This window comes from Pelobates fuscus, chromosome 5 (genome assembly GCF_036172605.1).
Source record: "Pelobates fuscus isolate aPelFus1 chromosome 5, aPelFus1.pri, whole genome shotgun sequence".
NCBI lineage: Eukaryota > Metazoa > Chordata > Amphibia > Anura > Pelobatidae > Pelobates > Pelobates fuscus.
In genome coordinates this window covers 832,562-855,474 of record NC_086321.1, presented here as the reverse complement: position 1 = coordinate 855,474, position 22,913 = coordinate 832,562, and the positions used below count along the sequence as shown (strand labels likewise).

The 22,913-nt window shown below is 44.8% G+C and overlaps 1 protein-coding gene across 1 annotated transcript in view; it reads left to right on the top strand.

The window, feature by feature from the left end:
* LOC134610515 (myosin-IIIb-like) overlaps nt 1–22,913 on the top strand; it is a 301,018-nt gene that overhangs the window by 90,056 nt on the left and 188,049 nt on the right. Inside the window, exons 8-9 of the mRNA XM_063453481.1 lie at nt 443–568; nt 18,144–18,252. Of these exons, the coding sequence (XP_063309551.1) occupies nt 443–568; nt 18,144–18,252 (235 nt within the window). The remainder of the gene's footprint in view (nt 1–442; nt 569–18,143; nt 18,253–22,913) is intronic.

Sequence of the window (22,913 nt, the reverse complement as noted above, 5' to 3'; positions counted from 1 at the left end):
CCACTGCTATCGGGGGAGGCACCCTACAGGCGCTTACTATTTGGATATCTTGTGAGTGTGCTATATTGGCGGGTCACATATTATACCCAAGGATACTACACTGTTATTTTGTCTTATATTTTTTTAGGTACACAGCTGTATCCCAGTTTGCTTCATATTCTATACACACGTTTGTCAGTGACCCAGTGGGAAAGGGGTTACTTTGGGAGGCTGTCTAAACTTATTCAGTTAAGTTTTTCTTATACGTATTTTTCTGCTTTGTTTGTGCATTAGGACCATAGCAAACACATGTTTGCACTACAAATTCACAGAGCTGTACTATCTTTTTGACTTTACATGAAGTCCTTTTGTCTTGTGTTTGGTATGGTGTCTCCGCAAGGTGATGAATATCTTTCTTTTTTTTTTTCCTTTTCAATAATGCAAATCAAATGTTTTGTTACAGGAAGAACTGGATCTGAAAGTTGTCCTTTCTGGAATCCTGTCAGTTGGAAATATAGTGTTTGAGCCTGAGGATTCGGGGGGCGTTGTAGTGTCTCCTTTGGCCATCGGGTGGCTAAAGGCGGCAGCGGTAAGTAATTACAGGATTGGCTGTAAAAAAAAACAACCAAAAAACAACTGTGCAGGGCGTGTGTGTGTGTGAGTGACTCCTTGCATTGTGCGAAGAGTATGTCCTCTCTTATTCATTTTACTAAATGTGCAGATATCGCCAAAAATGTGCACTTTTATAAAAAATGTTGTAAATATCTTTTTATTGATTTTTTTGTTCAGTGTTTTAGAGAAAGTGTAGTGCGAGGAAACACGCATGTTTCAGACATAGAGCATAACGACCAACATGTCGAGATACGCAGATCTCCAGAAAAGTAGTAGGGAATGAGACACGTAGGTCTCGAGGCATATTAAGCGCCCAGCAACTATATACAAATTTGAGCGGCACTATCTCACATTGGCTATTAATAGACACGTTCATTATGACCTATCTGTCTGTGGGTGATGTAAAGCTTCCTCTCTGCTCTCAGTCTTGAATAGAGGTGTAGATAATTATAACTTGACATTCGTGTCTGGGTACAAAATTTTACTACACGGACAGGTCCGCTGCAGGCTGTCTGTATGTGAGACTTGTGCCTGATGGCATCCTAGGGCCTAGGTATCATTTGAAATTGATGGATATGTTTGTTTATTTGTTTTTCGTTTTTGTGTCAAAACTATGGTGTGGAATGATTTAGGTGTTTGTGCTTTGATAATCGGAGGTCTCGCTCTGGGGGTTGCCATACAGGTTGAATAATCAGCTAGGTATGGGTTCGTTGGTCTGCAATGTAGTGTGGTGCATCCGTGGCTCTCGGGCCTCAGTCGTATAACATGGAATCAGTAGTTGTGCTTCCAGTGTCTCTTTGTGTATGGTTATTAGTCAGGTGTGTGCTCGGGGATTATCTTGCTCTTTCCCCCTGTGTCTAAAGTGAGGTGGAGTCGGTTCATTGTCGTGGGTCTCATCGGTTCATTGTCGTGGGTCTCATCGGTTCATTGTCGTGGGTCTCATCGGTTCATTGTCGTGGGTCTCATCGGTTCATTGTCGTGGGTCTCATCGGTTCATTGTCGTGGGTCTCATCGGTTCATTGTCGTGGGTCTCATCGGTTCATTGTCGTGGGTCTCATCGGTTCATTGTCGTGGGTCTCATCGGTTCATTGTCGTGGGTCTCATCGGTTCATTGTCGTGGGTCTCATCGGTTCATTGTCGTGGGTCTCATCGGTCCATTGTCGTGGGTCTCATCGGTCCATTGTCGTGGGTCTCATCGGTTGCGGGTCCAATTGGGAGTCCTTGGCTACCCAAGGCCCGCCAGTGTCCTTGTGTGTGTGTCGGATGTTCATCATATGTGCGCAGTCCATGTGTGTGGCTTTAGGGTCTGCCTGGCTTAGGTAAGAGTGCCTTGGGTCTCCTGCGAGTCGCGGATTGCGTTCCCGCTATTGTCAGTCGTTTGTTATAGGTCTGCAGCGTGTGTGCCAAGTGTTCTCGGGACACGTGCGTCTTTGAGTGTACGTAAGTCTATGGGGCCTTGGGGGTTTTGTTGCCCAGTCTCCCTGTCTCTCGGTCCCGTTTGGTCAGCGTATTGGTGTATGTTGTAGTCCTTGATGGGTCTGGTGTGAACCTGGGGGAGTTTGTTCTCTTCAATTACATGTCAGGAGGGGCCCTGCGTGTCGGGGCTGTGGTGTAGTTGCGCATTGTGTGGTGGTTAAGCTCTTTGACCTGAGTCGCGTGGAGCTCAGTTGCCTCCTCTGCTCTGTTCCCGCCTCCCTACCTGTTGAAGTGTCAAGGTTCTGGTGGTTGTTCCGTCAGGTTGGTAGGTGAGTTGCCCTCCGTCCCTTTGAGGGTCGTGGTCCTTGTGTGCCCTTTTTTGGTGTCTGTGCCTCATCGTCGCTTTGTGTATCCGTAGTGGTCTCTGTGTTCTGTTGTGATCTGGTTGTGTAGTGTTAGGCTAGGTTCCCCCCCTGATGTTGGTTGTATAGTTGGTCCCCTTGTTGTTGTGTCTCAGTCTGGTGGTTGTGTATATCCTACCCTTCTTGTTGTGAGGCAGTGTCATGGTCCCCTCGCCCCGGGCAGAGTGCCCCGCTTGCGGCCTTCGGAGTAGTGGAAGCACTGGGCGTCGTCGTGCTCCGTCCCCCTCCACACTTTTATACATTAACCTGGTTACACCCCTTGGCTGTCAATCAGACAAATGGTCCGGTTACTTCCTGGTTGTTTAGCCCAGTGGATCTAAACTCAAGAGGCAGCAATTGCCCAGAGCACCTGTCTTGCAAACACTTCTCATTGAGCTCCATTGGGAAGTCTGTGATTGGACAGGCACAGAAAGTCTTGGCGGGGTTAGAAGGGGAGGGCTTGCAAAGACTGCAGACGAGATTTGCAGCTTTTGCAAGCTATTTTTAGATATAAATAACATAAAAAAGTAAGGGTATCTGGGAGTCCAACAATAACGCCATACTGTAAAACGTTACCAAGTGATAAAACCAATAAAATAAATGGAGGGCGCCTAAAGCACCACTTAGAAGTCCCCCATGGAGCTAAAGCCCCCAATAGCACTAAACCTCCACACAACCCAAAGTCCAAATGGATCAACCTAAATAATCCTCATAAGTCCTCTTATCTACAAGATGCTGCTCTTAGATAGGACCCAAACTCCTGACAATAGCAGAGGAAGAGGCAAGCCTTCTAACTGTGCATTATGTGTCTTCCATTTAATTTATTGATTTTATAGATTTAATAGAGCTTGATATTGTTGAGCTATGGTTGCGTTCCCTGATAACCTTCTTTTTTTTTTAATTAATTTTTTTTTTGTCATTTATATCTTTATGATCAACAAGGGAAGCTGCAAGTGTTCTATTACACAATTGAGTTTGGTTTATTATTATTTTTTAACCTATACAGGAAAAGTTGTTTATAGTTGATTAACATCTTCTGTTTTTAGATAGAACACCAATGAAACCATGCATAATTAAATCCATGCATGTTTTTATCTGGGTTATTGTGACAAACGCTCCTTCCCATGAACGTTTGCCATGAACTCCTGTAGGAGTGTGGAAGCTGGCCTTCTGCCCACCGACTATGGTCCAGGTTTGAGACCCTGTTCGGGAGTAACCCTGCCCAGCCGCCATTAGCGGCTTTCCCTTTCCCTTTACAAAACCCTGGTTCGGCACTAGCTCCCTGGCGGCCGTTCTAATGACCCACAGACGGTCCTCAGTGGTACTTAGCCGCGACCGCTATGGAACTGATTTAAGCAATGTTTTGGAACTGTTTTCGGCTAGGTGACCTTGCCGTTCCCGGGCAACTTGGTCCGGGGTTTTGAACCATTGCGCCCTGTCAGGAGAGTGCTTTTTGGAGGGAAGGTGCCTGAGACTATGAGGAATAAACGCTCCCAGAGAACGAGGCAGAGCACCCGTCAATCGCTGCTTACTAGTTCTGGCGAGTACCATAAGCACTGCACTGGAACACCATAACCACTGGAAACCCAACGAACTGCAGCAGCTTGGTTGGGGTCTCGCCGTCCTCCACTCACCCTGGACCCAAGACCAAGATCCAGCTTACAGTGGGTAGGGCCTCTCTTTGTCCAGAGAGCGTAGCAGGAACAGCTCTTATAAGAGCTGGTGATTACACTCAGGGGAGTTGAGTGATTATAGCAATTCCCAGAGTGTAGTTCTCCAATCCCCCAAACACGAGACCTAACTTCATGAAGGTGCAAGATGATCTGAGAGTTTAATGGTACAGGTTGGATTTTTATACAACTCTTCAGGCCAGAGGAACACCGACTGGACCTGATGGGGCACAGGACACAAATTGTACAGACCAATAGAAACAATGTAACAATGCTTGACACTCCCACATACAGCACACAATCCCTCCCCTCTGCCTGTGATACAATTAAGGTAGAGAATGAAAAAAACCAAATATACAGGCACTCTTTTATCCGTATTGGTGCAAAGTATCCAGGTAGCCCATTAACCTCCTAATAATCATAAACCATTAAATGATACTGCACTCAATAAATAGAATATAATGTTGTATTTAATAATTAATGAATTTCATAGGTATTTCATAAGTATTTAAATATATACAAAAAGTGTGAAAAAATAATAATTTAAAGTAGGGGTGCACCGAAATGAAAATTCAGGGCCGAAACCGAAAATTCAGGATGCCCTTGACCGAAACCGAAACTGCTTTTTTGCCCAAATACTTTTAAAATACTTTTTTTTTTTCTTTGATTTTATTAATATAATTCTTTTACATGGATTTATAAATCAAATATGAAAAACTACAAGCCAATAAAATAAATACCGTATATACTAGAGTATAAGCCGAGTTTTTCAGCCCATTTTTTGGGCTGAAAAACCCCAACTCGGCTTATACTCGAGTCAGAGTCTGTATTATGGCAATTTGCATTGCCATAATACAGACTGGGGGGAGAGGGGGGCTGGCAGAGCTGTACTTACCTTTCCTGCAGCTCCTGTCAGCTCTCTCCTCCTCCGCGCCGTCCGTTCAGCACCTCGGTCAGCTCCCAGTGTAAGTCTCGCGAGAGCCGCGGCTCTCGCGAGACTTACACTGGGAGCTGACAGAGGGAGCTGCACAGACCGCGCGGAGGAGGAGAGAGCTGACAGGAGCTGCAGGAAAGGTAAGTACAGCTCTGCCAGCCCCCCTCTCCCCTCACTGAACTGCCACTGGACCACCAGGGAAGGAGCCCCCCTCCCTGCTATGTATCAAGCAGGGAGGGGGGACGAAAAAAAAATATAATAAAAAAATAAGAAATAATAATAAAAAATTTATAATAACAAAAAAAAGAGGTATAAGGACAACTATGGGAGGGAGGGGGGGTATAAGGACAACTATGGGAGGGAGGGGGGGTATAAGGACAACTATGGGAGGGAGGGGGGGTATAAGGACAACTATGGGAGGGAGGGGGGGTATAAGGACCACTATGGGAGGGAGGGGGGGGATAAGGACCACTATGGGAGGGAGGGGGGGGATAAGGACCACTATGGGAGGGAGGGGGGGATAAGGACCACTATGGGAGGGAGGGGGGGATAAGGACCACTATGGGAGGGAGGGGGGGGTATAAGGACTACTATGGGAGGGGGGGGGGGATAAGGACCACTATGGGGAGGGGGGGGATAAGGACCACTATGGGAGGGAGGGGGGGTATAAGGACCACTATGGGAGGGAGGGGGGGGATAAGGACCACTATGGGAGGGAGGGGGGGGATAAGGACCACTATGGGAGGGAGGGGGGGGATAAGGACCACTATGGGAGGGAGGGGGGTATAAGGACCACTATGGGAGGGGGGGTGGGGGATAAGGACCACTATGGGAGGGGGGGGGGGGATAAGGACCACTATGGGAGGGAGGGGGGGGATAAGGACCACTATGGGAGGGAGGGGGGGATAAGGACCACTATGGGAGGGAGGGGGGGGATAAGGACCACTATGGGAGGGAGGGGGGGGGGTAAGGACCACTATGGGAGGGAGGGGGGGGATAAGGACCACTATGGGAGGGAGGGGGGGGATAAGGACCACTATGGGAGGGAGGGGGGGGATAAGGACCACTATGGGAGGGAGGGGTGGGATAAGGACCACTATGGGAGGGAGGGGTGGGATAAGGACCACTATGGGAGGGAGGGGTGGGATAAGGACCACTATTGGAGGGAGGGGGGGTATAAGGACCACTATTGGAGGGAGGGGGGGTATAAGGACCACTATTGGAGGGAGGGGGGTATAAGGACCACTATGGGAGGGAGGGGGGGGGATAAGGACCACTATGGGAGGGAGGGGGTATAAGGACCACTATGGGAGGGAGAGGGGGGATAAGGACCACTATGGGAGGGAGGGGGGTATAAAGACCACTATGGGAGGGAGGGGGGGGGTATATGGACCACTATGGGAGGGATGGGGGGGGATAAGGACCACTATGAGAGGGAGGGGGTGGGATAAGGACCACTAGGGGAGGGGAGGGTAAGGACCACTAGGGGAGGGGTGAGTCAGGACCACTGGGGGGGGGGTGAGTCAGGACCACTGGGGGGGGGGGTGAAGGAACACGGGGGTGGGGAGGTAAGGACCACTGAGGGAGGAGGAGGGGAAGTCAGGACATATGGGGGGGGAGGGGGCGGCAAAATGTTTTTTGCCTACGGCGGCAAATATCCTTGCACCGGCCCTGCACACACTGCATTCACGCACTGCATTCATACACACACACACTGCATTCATGCACACACACACTGCATTCATGCACACACACACTGCATTCATGCACACACACTGCACTCATACACACACTGCACTCATACACACACGCTGCACTCATACACACACGCTGCACTCATACACAAACGCTGCACTCATACACACACACATACGCACACACTGCATTCATTATACACACACTGTAAATAAATATTCAATTAATATATTTTTTTTAGGATCTAATTTTATTTAGAAATTTACCAGTAGCTGCTGCATTTCCCACCCTAGTCTTATACTCGAGTCAATAAGTTTCCCCAGTTTTTTGGGATAAAATTAGGGGCCTCGGCTTATACTCGAGTATATACGGTAACCACACTTATTGAGAGCAACACACCAAAATTGGACAGAATAGCTTTAAAAAAAACAATATAAATAAAAATCTGTTAACCCTGTTTGCTATATATGACTGAATAATATACCGTATATACTCGAGTATAAGCCGACCCGAATATAAGCCGAGGCCCCTAATTTTATCCCAAAAAACTGGGAAAACTTATTGACTCGAGTATAAGACTAGGGTGGGAAATGCAGCAGCTACTGGTAAATTTCTAAATAAAATTAGATCCTAAAAAAAATATATTAATTGAATATTTATTTACAGTGTGTGTATAATGAATGCAGTGTGTGCGTATGTGTGTGTGTATGAGTGCAGCGTGTGTGTATGAGTGCAGCGTGTGTGTATGAGTGCAGCGTGTGTATGAGTGAATGCAGTGTGTGTGTGCATGAATGCAGTGTGTGTGTATGAATGCAGTGTGTGAATGCAGTGTGTGCAGGGCCGGTGCAAGGATATTTGCCGCCGCAGGCAAAAAAAATTTTGCCGCCCCCTCCCCGCCCCATATGTCCTGACTTCCCCTCCTCCTCCCTCAGTGGTCCTTACCTCCCCACCCCCGTGTTCCTTCACCCCCCCCCCAGTGGTCCTGACTCACCTCTCCCCTAGTGGTCCTTACCCTCCCCTCCCCTAGTGGTCCTTATCCCACCCCCATCCTCTCATAGTGGTCCTTATCCCCCTTCTCCCTCCCATAGTGTTCCTTATCCCCCCCATAGTGGTCCATATACCCCCCCCCTCCCTCCCATAGTGGTCCTTATACCCCCCCTCCCTCCCATAGTGGTCCTTATCCCACCCCCTCCCATAGTGGTCCTTATACCCCCCTCCCTCCCATAGTGGTCCTTATACCCCCCTCCCTCCAATAGTGGTCCTTATCCCCCCCCTCCCTCCCATAGTGGTCCTTATACCCCCCCCTCCCTCCCATAGTGGTCCTTATACCCCCCTCCCTCCCATAGTGGTCCTTATCCCCCCCCTCCCTCCCATAGTGGTCCTTATCCCCCCCCTCCCTCCCATAGTGGTCCTTATACCCCCCTCCCTCCCATAGTGGTCCTTATCCCCCCCCCCTCCCTCCCATAGTGGTCCTTATGCCCCCCCTCCCTCCCATAGTGGTCCTTATGCCCCCCCTCCCTCCCATAGTGGTCCTTATGCCCCCCTCCCTCCCATAGTGGTCCTTATACCCCCCCCCCTCCCTCCCATAGCGGTCCTTATACCCCCCCCCCCCCTCCCATAGTGGTCCTTATACTCCTTTTTTTTATTATTATTATTTCTTATTTTATTTGTATATATTTTTTTTCGTCCCCCCTCCCTGCTTGATATAGGGCAGGGAGGGGGGCTCTCCTTCCCTGGTGGTCCAGTGGGGGGGGGGAGGGGGGCTGGCAGAGCTGTAACTTACCTGTCCTGCAGCTCCTGTCAGCTCTCTCCTCCGCGCGGTCTGTGCAGCTCCCTCTGTCAGCTCACAGTGTAAGTCTCGCGAGAGCCGCGGCTCTCGCGAGACTTACACTGGGAGCTGACCGAGGTGCTGAACGGACGGCGCGGAGGAGGAGAGAGCTGACAGGAGCTGCAGGACGGGTAAGTACAGCTCTGCCAGCCCCCCTCTCCCCCAGTCTGTATTATGGCAATGCAAATTGCCATAATACAGACTCTGACTCGAGTATAAGCCGAGTTGGGGTTTTTCAGCCCAAAAAATGGGCTGAAAAACTCGGCTTATACTCGAGTATATACGGTATATATATTTAATTGAATACCATACCAATAATATTTATTAATAATAAAGATTTAGAAATGTGGACTAGGGACTTGAAGAAAGCACTTTGGGCAGATTGGCACGTGCAGAATATAATTAATAAATGAATGTGGCTATGTTTGCAGTAGGATAGGTTTTCTTAAAGTGTATTTCTTTATACACTTGTGGGTATACACGATGTGGGTAGTTTTACAGCAGGTTGCCCCACTGCTCTCACGGCACGTCTGGCACTTCCGGTTAGAAGGTTGCGCGGCGGCAGTGTGCGGTCTTCTCACAGCGGTACCAGGGTGGATGGTGAGCAGTGGCGTACACATGACCAATGAGGCCGCAAAACATGGCGGCGGGCACCTGGTCGCAGGGCTGCGACCGCGGTATGTACACCAGTGCATGCAGATGCACACACAAAGGACCACTACAAACACCCAGATCACATCAGCTCAATGAAGTGGTCTGGGTGTCAGGTCCCTCTAGTTTTAACCCTGTAGCTGAAAGCATAGCAGTTTCAGAGAAACTGCTATGTTTCACTGAGGGTTAATCCAGCCTCTAGTGGCTGTCTCACTGACAGCCGCTAGAGGAGCTTCCGCGAACTGAACATCTGAACGTCCATAGGAAAGCATTGAGTAATGCTTTCCTATGGGCGGTTTGAATGCGCGCATGGCTCTTGCTGTGCATGCGCATTCGGAGCTGAGCGGCGGAGGGATCCCCAGCGCCAAGGGAGTCCAGCGCTGGAGAAAGGTAAGTGCTGAAGACACACACACACACACTCTCACGAACAGATGGACACACACATTTACTGACAGAGAAACACTCAGCGACAGACATACATACACACTCACTAACAGACATCAAACAGACTCACTAACACAAACACACTCAGTAACAGACACACATTGTAACACACTCACACTAACACACACACTAACACTCACAGTAACACTAACACACACAGTAACACACAGTAACACTAACACTCACAGTAACACACACTAACACTCACAGTAACACACACTAACACTCACAGTAACACTAACACTCACAGTAACACTAACACTCACAGTAACACTAACACACACACACACACACACACACACTCACACTAACACACACACTCACTAACGCTTTTTTTTTTATTTAATCCCCCCAGCCTCCTTACCTTTTGGAGTGCTGAGGGGGTTCCCTGGGGTCCAGTGGTGCTGCTGGGCTCCTGGGGGGGCGGTCACCCGGTGGGCGGTCAGGCTGGCGGGCGCGTGAGGGAGCACTCTCCCCTGAGTGCTTCCTCTTCAGCTCCCTCGCGCGCTGCATACTGATACCAGCGCCGGAAGATGACGTCATCTTCCGGCTCCGGTATCATTGCGGCGCGCGAGGGAGCTGAAGTGGAAGCACTCAGGGGAGAGTGCTCCCTCATGCGCCCGCCAGCCTGACCGCCCTATTTTCTGCCGATATTTGCCAATATCGGCCGAAATGGATTAGGTCCATTTTCGGCCGATACTTTCGGCTGCCGGAATTTCGGTGCACCCCTAATTTAAAGAGAATGTATCCTATAGTGACCGATATGACTCCATGTATAAAAAGATCCTTACAAGAGCTGACTCACTAATATACAATACATGTTGAACTGTATAGTATCATGAAAAATTCCGAATTTGGAATATAGACGGATGCGGACTAGGAGATATATACAATAGTGGAAAAAATAAACATAAAAATTGAAAAAAATAAAAAAATGCAGAAAAAAGAGAGGGTAAAAAGATAAAATGTATATACAGTCCCAGTGTGTACACACTATTGTATTTAGGTGGATCTCACAAATATGTCCTGTTGGAAAAAAGTCCAGTTCCAGGTGAAGTATCCATACTTTGCTGTCAGAACTGTTCCTTCCTGCACAGGGCCACTGAAGGGACTGAAGGGTCCCGAGCGCGCAGCCCGGCTTAACAAGAGCTTGAATACTCTCTATACACACCTGACAAGGACCTGCCAAGGACGTGAAGCATTTCATCAAGCAAGAAGGAACCGTTCTGACAGTTTTGACAGCAAAGTATGGATACTTCACCTGGAACTGGACTTTTTTCCAACAGGACATATTTGTGAGATCCACCTAAATACAATAGTGTGTACACACTGGGACTGTATATACATTTTTTCTTTTTTACCTTATTTTCTTTTTTCTCTTTTTTCTGCATTTTTTAATTTTTTCAATTTTTATGTTTATTTTTTCCACTATTGTATATATCTCCTAGTCAGCATCCGTCTACATTCCAAATTTGCAATTTTTCATGATACTATACAGTTCAACATTTATTGTATATTAGTGAGTCAGCTTTTGTAAGGATCTTTTTATACATGGAGTCATATCGGTCACCTTAGGATACATTCTCTTTAAATTATTATTTTTTCACACTTTTTGTATATATTTAAATACTTATGAAATACCTATGAAATGCATTAATTATTAAATACAACATTATATTCTATTTATTGAGTGCAGTATCATTTATTGGTTTAACCCCTTAAGGACAGAGCTTCAGAAGCTTGTCTTTCACTTAATGACAATGGCATTTTTTGCATTTTTTGCTGTTTGCGTTCAACTGCAATTTGCATTTTACTAATTTATTGCACCGACGCATATTATATACTGTTTTTTAAAGGACAGAAAGGGCTTTAATTTGATGTAACACACATATATATATATATATATATATATATATATATATATATACTTATTTATTATTAAAAAATGCAAAAAAATGAGAATTTTTTTATTTTTTTTTTATTTATTTTTTTTTACAGTTTTTGCAATAATAATGTGTGCACAATTAGTGCAGGTTAAGGAAAGTAATTAAAAATAAATTCAGTGGAGCGATTTTAGAATTTGGTACGTTTGTCTTGTAAGCTTAATAGCCATAAAAGAAAACAAAATTGCCACACAAAAGTATATATTTATATAAAGTAGACACCACAGGCTATTTACCTAAGGTTGTTTTGACACTTTCTACGTAGCCATTTCACCGCCAACCTCTGCTAAATATTGGAGTAAAATTGTGTTTTTTGGGGGTTTTCGCACACAAACTTATAACAAAGAACTTCTCATGTGTATTTTGTAAAGTTGGTGTGTGCTATTCCTGTACAAAGTTTTATTATGTGTTCAGTTACTTCTGCTGAGTACAACGGTACCCCCATTGTATGTCTTTGGCACTAGTTCGTGAAGCTACAGTGCCATATAGGAGACCTGTCCTTTTCAGTATTCCCAGTAGAATTTTGAGAGACGGATTTAATGAGCCTGTGCTTCCATTTGGGGTATTATAACAGTTTGACTGTTCAAAAAAACCCCACAAAGGCCTACCATTTGTAAAAGTAGACACTCCAGGGTATATCATAAGGTGCATATTGTGCCTTAGCATGCCCCCATTTATTCGCCAATATATGCCAAAGTATGTGGTAAAAAATAATTTGGGGCATTTTTTTTACATACGGATTGCATTTTTGCTGGGCATTTTGTATATTTCATATGTGCCACTAAGTTCAAAACCTTCAAATTATGCTCAGCTAAGTCTTCTGAGTAAAAGGACATCCCCAATGAATGTCTTTGGCACTATTTCGTGAAGCTACAGTGCCATATTGGAGACCAAGCCATATCAGCTTTTACAGAACTTTGAATTTTGACGCTGGGCCTATGTGCAATTTCCAAGCATCTTCGCAGGTTTTAAATTCAAACTACCCCACAAAGGCCTACCATTTCTTAAAGTAGACACCCCAGGGTATTTCAAAAGGTATATTTTGAACCTTAGCGTGAGATCATTTTTCCGCTAGCGTGTACCAGGTGTAGTGGTTATAAGCGTTTTTTTCTGCCTTTTTGACACACAAAGTGAGTTTGCACAGTATATTTTGCAAACCTTATGTGTGCTACGACTGTATAATACTTCATATGTTGCTCAGCTATGTCAGCTGAGTACAAAAATACCCCCGTATGTACCTTTGCCAGGTATATGTGGACATCGGAGGGGCACATTTGGGACATAGTCATTCCAGTTTTTTTCAAACTTTAAATTGTTACACTGTGCCCATGTCCCATTTTAGAGTATTTTACCAGGCTATATAATACAAACTACCCCACAAAGGCATACCATTTCTTAACCCCTTAACGACGAGTGACGGACGAGGTCCGTCACTCAGGGGAATGCGTTAATGACGAGTGACGGACCTCGTCCGTCACCCGTTAAAATTAACCCCAGATCGCCGCAATCGCGGCGATCGCGGGGTTAATGGTGCTCCGGTCTGCCTCTGCATTAGAGGCAGACCGGGAGCACCGGATCGGGCTGTCAGAGTACATGTGCCCGCTCTGACAGCATGCCAGAGCGGGCACATGTGCTGTGTATACTCACCTCCGCCTCCCTGCACTTCCTGGTTCTGTGTGAAGTGCAGGGAGACGGATCTTCAGTGATCCTGCCCCCTGGTGGAAAGAAAACATAGTAAAATTAAAATCCCACCCCCCTTTACCCCCCCTTTACCCATTTTAATAAAAAATTAACCCCTTCCCTGCCAATTGATCACTGACTACAGTGATCAATTGGCAGGGATTACATTTTACTAAGATCTGATTTTTTTTTTAACCCCTGAGGGTTAATTCTTTTTTTTTTTTAACCCTCAGGGGTTCAATTTATTTTATTAATTAATTTAAATATTTTAAAATTATAAATTTAGCTAGCTGGGGAGGGTGGAAGTTAGTGGGGAATTGGGGGATTTAGTATTACGCTAACTAGGGGTTAACGTTAAAAAAAGTTTACAAATACGCTTTAAAAAGTTAAAAAATTAAGTTAAAAAAAAAGTTTTAATAACATTTAAGTAAAAAATGTAAAAAAATAAACCCTTTACCCAGTCCAAATAAAAATTAACCCCTTCCCTGCCAGTCGATCACTGCCTACAGTGATCAAAATACAGATCACAGTATTATACTGTTCTAATTTTTTTTTTAACCCCTGACGATTAACTTTTATTTATTTTTTAACCCTCAGGGGTTAAATTTATTTAATTAACTAATTTAAATATTGTATAATTAAATATTTTGCTAGCTGGGGTGGGTGGGAGTTATGGGAAAATGGGGAATTTACTGTTAGTGCTGCTTACTGCTAGTTAGGGGTTAACGTAAAAAAAAAAGCTTAGAAAAATGTTAAATCTGTAAAAAAAAGTTTTACGAAAGTTTAGGAAACTTTAAAAAAATGAATAATCAAAACAAAAGTTTAAAAAATAGTTTTAAAAAGTAAAAAAAGTTTTAAAAAGTAAAAAAAGTTTTAAAAAGTAAAAAAATACATTTAATAACGCTCATTACCACTACACCTGGTACAAGCTAGCGGAAAAATGATCCCACGCTAAGGTTCAAAATATGCCTTTTGAAATACCCTGGGATGTCTTCTTTAAGAAATGGTATGGCTTTATGGGGTATTTGGATTATATAGCCTGGTAAAATACTCTAAAATGGGACATGGGCACAGCGTAAAAATGTAAAGTTTGAAAAAAATGGAATGGCTGTGTCCCAAATGTGCCCCTCCGATGTCCACATATACCTGGCAAAGGTACATACGGGGGTATTTTTTTACTCAGCAGACATAGCTGAGCAAAATATGAAGTATTATACAGTGGTAGTACACATATGGTTTGCAAAATATACTGTGCAAACTCACTTTGTGTGTCAAAAAGGCAGAAAAAAAACGCTCATTACCACTACACCTGGTACAAGCTAGCGGAAAAATGATCCCACGCTAAGGTTCAAAATATGCCTTTTGAAATACCCTGGGATGTCTTCTTTAAGAAATGGTATGGCTTTATGGGGTATTTGGATTATATAGCCTGGTAAAATACTCTAAAATGGGACATGGGCACAGCGTAAAAATGTAAAGTTTGAAAAAAAATGGAATGGCTGTGTCCCAAATGTGCCCCTCCGATGTCCACATATACCTGGCAAAGGTACATACGGGGGTATTTTTTTACTCAGCAGACATAGCTGAGCAAAATATGAAGTATTATACAGTGGTAGTACACATATGGTTTGCAAAATATACTGTGCAAACTCACTTTGTGTGTCAAAAAGGCAGAAAAAAACGCTTATAACCACTACACCTGGTACACGCTAGCGGAAAAATGATCCCACGCTAAGGTTCAAAATATACCTTTTGAAATACCCTGGGGTGTCTACTTTAAGAAATGGTAGGCCTTTGTGGGGTAGTTTGAATTTAAAACCTGCAAAGATGCTTGGAAATTGCACATAGGCCCGGCGTCAAAATTCAAAGTTCGGTCAAAACTGATATGGCTTGGTCTCCTATATGGCACTGTAGCTTCACAAAATAGTGCCATGGACATACAATGGGGGTGTCCTTTTACTCAGAAGACTTAGCTGAGCATAATTTGGGGGGTTTGAACTTAGTGGCACACATGAAATATACAAAATGCTCAGCAAAAATGCAATCCGTATGTAAAATATGCACAAAATTATTTTTTACCACATACTTTGGCATGTAATGGTAAAAAAATGGGGGCATGTTAAGGCACAATATGCACCTTACGAGATACCCTGGAGTGTCTACTTTTACAAATGGTAGGCCTTTGTGGGGTTTTTTTGAACAGTCAAACTGTTATAATACCCCAAATGGAAGCATAGGCTCATTAAATCCGTCTCTCAAAATTCTACTGTGAATACTGAAAAGGACAGGTCTCCTATATGGCACTGTAGCTTCACGAAATAGTGCCAAAAACATACAATGGGGGTACCGTTGTACTCAGCAGAAGTAACTGAACACATAATAAAACTTTGTACAGGAATAGCACACACCAACTTTACAAAATACACATGAGAAGTTCTTTGTTATAAGTTTGTGTGCGAAAACCCCCAAAAAACACAATTTTACTCCAATATTTAGCAGAGGTTGGCGGTAAAATGGCTACGTAGAAAGTGTCAAAACAACCTTAGGTAAATAGCCTGTGGTGTCTACTTTATATAAATATATACTTTTGTGTGGCAATTTTGTTTTCTTTTATGGCTATTAGGCTTACAAGACAAACATACCAAATTCTAAAATCGCTCCACATGAAAAGTTTATTTTACTCCTTGTGCTTTGTGACCTGTAACTACCAAAAAAAACTGAAAATCCCAGACACATTATATATTCTGTAATTCAGAACAACTAAATGAATTTATTTTTAATTACTTTCCTTAACCTGCACTAATTATGTACACATTATTATTGCAAAAACTGTAAAAAAAACACACAAAAAATAATTTTTTTCCATATTTCTGTATTTTTTTTATAATAAATAAGCATTTATATATATATGTGTTACATCAAATTAAACCCCTTTCTGTCCTTTAAAAAACGGTATATAATATGTGTCGGTGCAATAAATTAGTAAAATGCAAATTGCAGTTGAACGCAAATAGCAAAAAATGCAAAAAATGCCGTTGTCATTAAGTGAAAGACAAGCTTCTGAAGCTCTGTCCTTAAGGGGTTAAAGAAGACATCCCAGGGTATTTCAAAAGGCATATTTTGAACCTTAGCGTGGGATCATTTTTCCGCTAGCTTGTACCAGGTGTAGTGGCAATGAGCGTTATTAAATGTATTTTTTTAACTTTTTAAAACTATTTTTTAAACTTTTGTTTTGCTTATTAATTATTTTAAAGTTTCCTAAACTTTCGTAAAACTTTTTTTTATAGATTTAACATTTTTCTAAGCTTTTTTTTTACGCTAACCCCTAACTAGCAGTAAGCAGCACTAACAGTAAATTCCCCATTTTCCCATAACTCCCACCCACCCCAGCTAGCAAAATATTTAATTATACAATATTTAAATTAGTTAATTAAATTAATTTAACCCCTGAGGGTTAAAAAATAAATAAAAGTTAATCGTCAGGGGTTAAAAAAAATTAGATCACAGTATAATACTGTGATCTGTATTTTGATCACTGTAGGCAGTGATTGACTGGCAGGGAAGGGGTTAATTTTTATTTGGACTGGGTAAAGGGTTTATTTTTTTTTACTTTTTACTTAAACGTTATTAAAACTTTTTTTAACTTAATTTTTTAACTTTTTAAAGCTTATCTTAAAACTTTTTTTAACATTAACCCCTAGTTAGCCTAACACTAAATCCCCCAATTCCCCACTAACTTCCACCCTCCCCAGCTAGCTAAATTTATAATTTTAAAATATTTAAATTAATTAATAAAATAAATTTAACCCCTGAGGGTTAAGAAAAAAAAAGAATTAACCCTCAGGGGTTAAAAAAAAGAAATCAGATCATATTAAAATGTAATCCCTGCCAATTGATCACTGTAGTCAATGATCAATTGGCAGGGAAGGGGTTAATTTTTTTTATTAAAATGGGTAAAGGGGGGTGGGATTTTAATTTAACTTAATTTTTTTTTCAACAGGGGGCAGGATCACTGAAGATCCGTCTCCCTGCACTTTACAGTGAACCCGGAAGTGCAGGGAGGCGGAAGGTAAGTATACACCGCACATGTGCTCGCTCTGACATGCTGACAGAGCGGGCACATGGGCTGGGACAGCCCAATCCGGTGCTCCCGGTCTGCCTCTAATACAGAGGCAGACCGGAGCACCATTAACCCCACGATCGCCGCGATTGCGGCGATCTGGGGTTAATTTTACCGCGTCACAGACGAGGTCCGTCACTCGTCATTAAGGGTTTCCCCTGAGTGACGGACCTCGTCTGTCACTCGTCATTAAGTGGTTAAGGTAGAGAATGTATTAACGTAATTATCCCCAAGCATAAAAAAAAAACCGATTTTACAAAACCCCAAAACACAACATATCCCTATAAATCTTACACCTGATAGCCCTGATCTGGGTGAACAACATATCCAAAAATCACCCTAATCAGAGCAGGGGTTCAGGAAATTCCTGGAAGTCTTATTTTTGACCCACCGTGCACATGGACCCATGCCCAAAAAGGTTCCAGAGAATTAAGGCTAACGGTCGGTCTCTCTGTCTGGAGTACAAAAATACATACTTCACGTGAACAGAGCCTTTTAAAGTGCATTGGTTAAGGTATATTGCAGGGCCCATAGTCCTGAGGCAATAGGCTGGCAAGCAGGCCCCTCCAAGAACCCTTGACGAGGTTCAGTTTGTCACAGGGTAGGAGGCTGGCAAACAGGCCCCTCCAAAAGCCAGTGACGAGGTTAATTTAGTCACATAAGGTTTTCCACACCCAGGGCGACGTTGTAAATTGTGTGTGTGTGTGTGTGTGTATATATATATGTATATAATATTGTATAGTTCCCATTTTGGATTGTTCTCTTCCTAGGGCCAGTTTGGGGTGCAGGAGGAGGATTTGTTAAACTGCTTGATTTGTACAATATCTTTGACCAGAGGTGAATCCATCCGAAGACTACACAGCAAACAACAAGCAGATGGTAAGTGCTCTTCTTGGGCCTATACATGTGGTAAGCATTTATGGTACTGCCCATCCATCCAGCTATCCATTTACCTATCATTCCATCAGTGGTACCATGTTACTCACATGTCGTATTATTCTGTATAAAGCACCAACAGATTACGCAGAGCTGTACAATGGGCGGCCTGACAAGCACGTAGTTGACACCAGACAAGCACGCACAGGAACAGTTAGCGCCATTAGCTTACATGCTACATATTATCACTTCTAATTAACAGTTCTGCAATTACGGGCCTCTCACAGTTGGTTATATACATGTTCTGAACAGGTCTGCCATTTTGCTTCACAGCTACACAGCTCAACACCCATTAATCAACCCACGTCCTATAATTTCTTATACCTGGTAATTATCATACTACCCTTGTGTGACAACCTCGCTACTCATGAATCAGAATGAGCTCTCTCTGCCTTCTACTCCTATACCTTGACACACGGCCCTCACCAGGCCTTCACTACATACGCTTGAAAGGGCCCTTGATGGGCTTATAGCTACGACCTTGTTTTAGCCTTCATGCCGCTCAGGGTTTATATATTGCCCTTTTACACTACGTTTAAGTACACTACTTTGTGCAAAAATAAATACAAATAATAAATATATATAAAAAAAAATAAACACAAAAAACAGATCGAACACCAAATCGACCAGATCATCACTACTGTCCATATGCAATTCCCAATCCATTTCACAACTCCTATAACGATAAACCTACATTTGTTCATGCCTTAATCCATACATCTCATACAGCCTATTCTACACCCATCAGTTCAAGACTTACATTTGGCACTATCGGTCTTCCAATTGCAATACCTCTACAAGTGGCCCTTACTAGGCCATTGCTCCATACGTTACATACAGCTCTTTGTGGGCAATCCACTATGACACAATATCGACCCCTCATTTGAGCATTTACATACGACAAAAGACTTGCATTTAGCACTCTCGACCTTCCGCTACAATACCTCTTCATGCAGTTCCTTCCTATACAAGCCTCTCTCTGCACTCCCGAGAACCTACAATTCCTCATTACACGTTTAACCATTTTCAGGTCTCTTCTGTCTGCAACGGTTTTACCTAAGCCTCGTATAATGCACAACTCCTGTCACAGACTCTTACTAGATCTCACATATATTGCTTCCTGCTAGTAAACTAGAGGTGTTCCCATCTTTCTCATAAATAGTTCAGGTCCTTCTTGTGGAACGATGCATAGTGGGAACTCCTGAATAGATGCAGTACTACTAGGTTTCTCTCTATTATATCCATTTTGGTTGGCCATGTGTGAAAAATGAAGTACACCCTACTTCAATAGTACACCCTACTTCAATAGTACACCCTACTTCAATAGTACACCCTACTTCAATAGTACACCCTACTTCAATAGTACACCCTACTTCAATAGTACACCCTACTTCAATAGTACACCCTACTTCAATAGTACACCCTACTTCAAGTTAAACATTCTTCCTCTCTTTTAATATTCTATCCCTAATTCTTGGGCACTTTAATATTCCCATTAACCTACCTTTGACCTCAGCAGCCTCTAAACCACTTTCAATTACTTCCTCTCTCGGTCTTTTGCAGTGGGCTAATTTTCCCACCCATGTAGCCTGACCTCATTTTGTCTTATGAATGTAACACTCCATTTCCTATCTCTGATCACCACATCTTATTGTTTGCTCTCGAGTACACCCTCACCCAACAACCTCAGCCCTATCTCAATCCTATCCCGTCTCACCTCATCAGATCTCTCTCCCCTTGTCTTGTGCCTTCCTTAACACACATCTTTAACTGCTCTCTCTCTTCTGGCATTGTCCCTGCTGACCTTAAACATGTCACTGTAGTACCTATCCTGTAAAAAAACATCTCTTGACCCGTCCTCCCCCCTCTGCTTTTATGCAATTCTCCCTTGCAAGGGAGACGCGCACATACAATTATCCATTATCCAATCACACAATGGTTACATCCCACAGATTCCCTCCCCTTAGCCTGAGAGGTAACCCAATTATACGTACAGTTTAAACATACCTTTTACCCAACTTTCATAACTCTAAAACCATACATCCAATATTAATAATCAGCACATTCCAAATACAAACATACCCAAAAATCATACAAATCCGTTCAGCCATTCGGGAGATAGATATAAGTCACTTTTGACCGACCGCAGGCACATTTTCATGCCCAAAACAGTTCCACAGATTCAGGCTGTGCGGTCGGTCTATTTCTGCCCTGAAAATAACAAAGTCCCATCCGAAGGCGGCGTTCGAATCGTCGAACGCACTTCGACTTCTGTCGAAGTGTCGAAGTGAAACCGGGGTTGGGTTTCCGTGGTGTTATATTGTCTACCAGAGGTCTATTTTACACCCAGAATGACACAGTCCCGTTCGAACGTGTGTTCGAATCTTCGAACGGGACTTAGTCTCCAGCCGCAGTGTCTAAGGGTAGGGGAAGTTACAGCTCACTGCGTTCGACTGGATTAAAATGGCCGCCGCCACGTGTTCGACTGTAATGGCGGCCACTTCGGCACTTCGACTGCATCCGAAGTGCCAGTTTAAAAGTTGTAATACTGCTCCACAGTATTTAAAGGGCCAGGAACAACATCCTTTGTGCCCAAATACCCTTCTTACAAGGTATTTGTACCCCAGGGCCAAGGGTATGTACCCCAGGGCCATAGTCGCAGGGCAGGAGGCTAGCAACTAGGCTTCTCCAGTTCACACTGGCGAGGTTGGTTCCGCCACATTTCTCCCCTTTACCATCCAGACTAACAGGGTATTGACCACCTGCCAGTCAGTGCCCTGGTTGGTCCAGCAACCTACCCACGAAGCACAAACAGCAGTACAGCCCACCCTCAATAAATGGTTACTACACCTGGATAAAGTAGAAACTTGTTCGGGGGACTGGTGGGCTGCCTTGGTGGGTTGCTGAGTGGGCAGAGACCAGCGGTACTCTGCCCTTGTGCCAGTGCTACCATGGTTGGAGCTTGTGGGAGGTGGAGACCGACTGTCTCCCCTCTGGATACACAGTTCTGTTGCTAGGGGACAGGACCGCCCATCCCCAACCCCTTGTGCTGTAAGTGCAGAGACCACGGTCCCATCTGCACAGGTGTGGGGCTTATCATCTCCCCTTGGTGGGCTAGGCTGCCGCTGGGGAGAGGGAGTAACAAGCTCCTTTCCCTTACACACTTTCAGCCGCTGGGGAGGGGAGACACTGCTCTCCTCTCCCTGCAATGTACACTGCCGCTGGGGAGGGGAAACGATGCTCTCCACTCCCTGCACTTCACACTGCCGCTGGGGATCTGGGCTGACTGCCCAGCATCCCTGTAGGGCCAGTAGAGAGACCACCGTCCCATCTCCACCTGCCATCTGTGGGTCTTCCCAGGACCAGTCTATGAGGTCCCTCGTTTCTGGGGCTGGTTGGGGAGTAGATGGTACAGACCCCAGGTCTCCTGATGACTGGCTTAGTTGTTGGGGAGAGAGACCAACTGTCTCTGCTCCCTGTAGGACATTCTGCCGTTGGGGAGGGAGGACGCTGCTCTCCACTCCCAGTAGCTTGTGCGCAGAGACCACGGTCCCATCTGCGCTGGTGGGGGGCTTAGTGCCTCCCCTTGGTGGGCTATGCTGCCGCTGGGGAGAGGGGGTAACAAACTCCTCTCCCTTACACACTTTCAGCCGCTGGGGAGAGGGGGTAACAGGTTCCTCTCCCTGACACTCTCTCTGCTGGTAGAGAGGGGGACCGACTGTCTCCCCTTCCAATAATGCACTCTGCCGCTGGGGAGTGAAACCAGTGGTCTCTCCTCCCTGTAATGTACTCTGCCGCTGGGGATCTGCGCCGACTGCCCAGCATCCCTGTAGGGCCGGTAGAGAGATCTTGGTCCCATCTCCACCTTCCATCTGTGGGTCTGAGTTCCCCTACTTCTGCAGCTGGTAGTGAAGCAGGGGGTACCTCTGCCACGTTTTCCCAGTTGTAGGCTAGGAGGTCTGGGTCCGCCACCCAGTTTTCACGATCTGCGTCCATGCTCTGCGGCTGGCATCAATTCAGTAGTTTCACATAGTCCATCTCTAGCTCTCGTTCCATGGCAGCGAAACGGCGGAGGTCTTCTCCCAGTCCAATAGATCTCGGGCCCTGTACCATCTCACCCCGGTAATGCAAGATAGCCTAGTACCGTGACTCTGCTGGACTGCCGAAGTAGACGTCTTCTGCTAAGGCCTTCCACAACAGGCCAGGGCTAGTGTAGTTATCCCCCTCCGGCTGGATGCCCTCTGCCCGGTATGAGGCGTCCAGGCTCAGTTCCCTTTCCACAAGGTACTCAAGTTGTCTTACTTGCTCCCCTCCGGGTTGGTCTCCCAGAAGCGGCATCCGCCAGGCCATTTGTTCCTCCAACTGGTATGCGACACCAGGAAGGCGCTGCTGCCGTTGATACTGGACTTCCTCCAGGGCGTCGTACCATAATTCTTTCTGGGCATTATCTCTCCATTCCAATTAATTCTCTTCCTCAGGTGTGCGTGTTGCCCAGGAGTCCACGAACCCCATTTTCCCAAATCTTTCTGTAGACAGGGACGCTGTATGAACACTAGCGTCGCCCTCAATTTGTAAATCCACGAGCGGTGTCTCTGAGCTGCTTT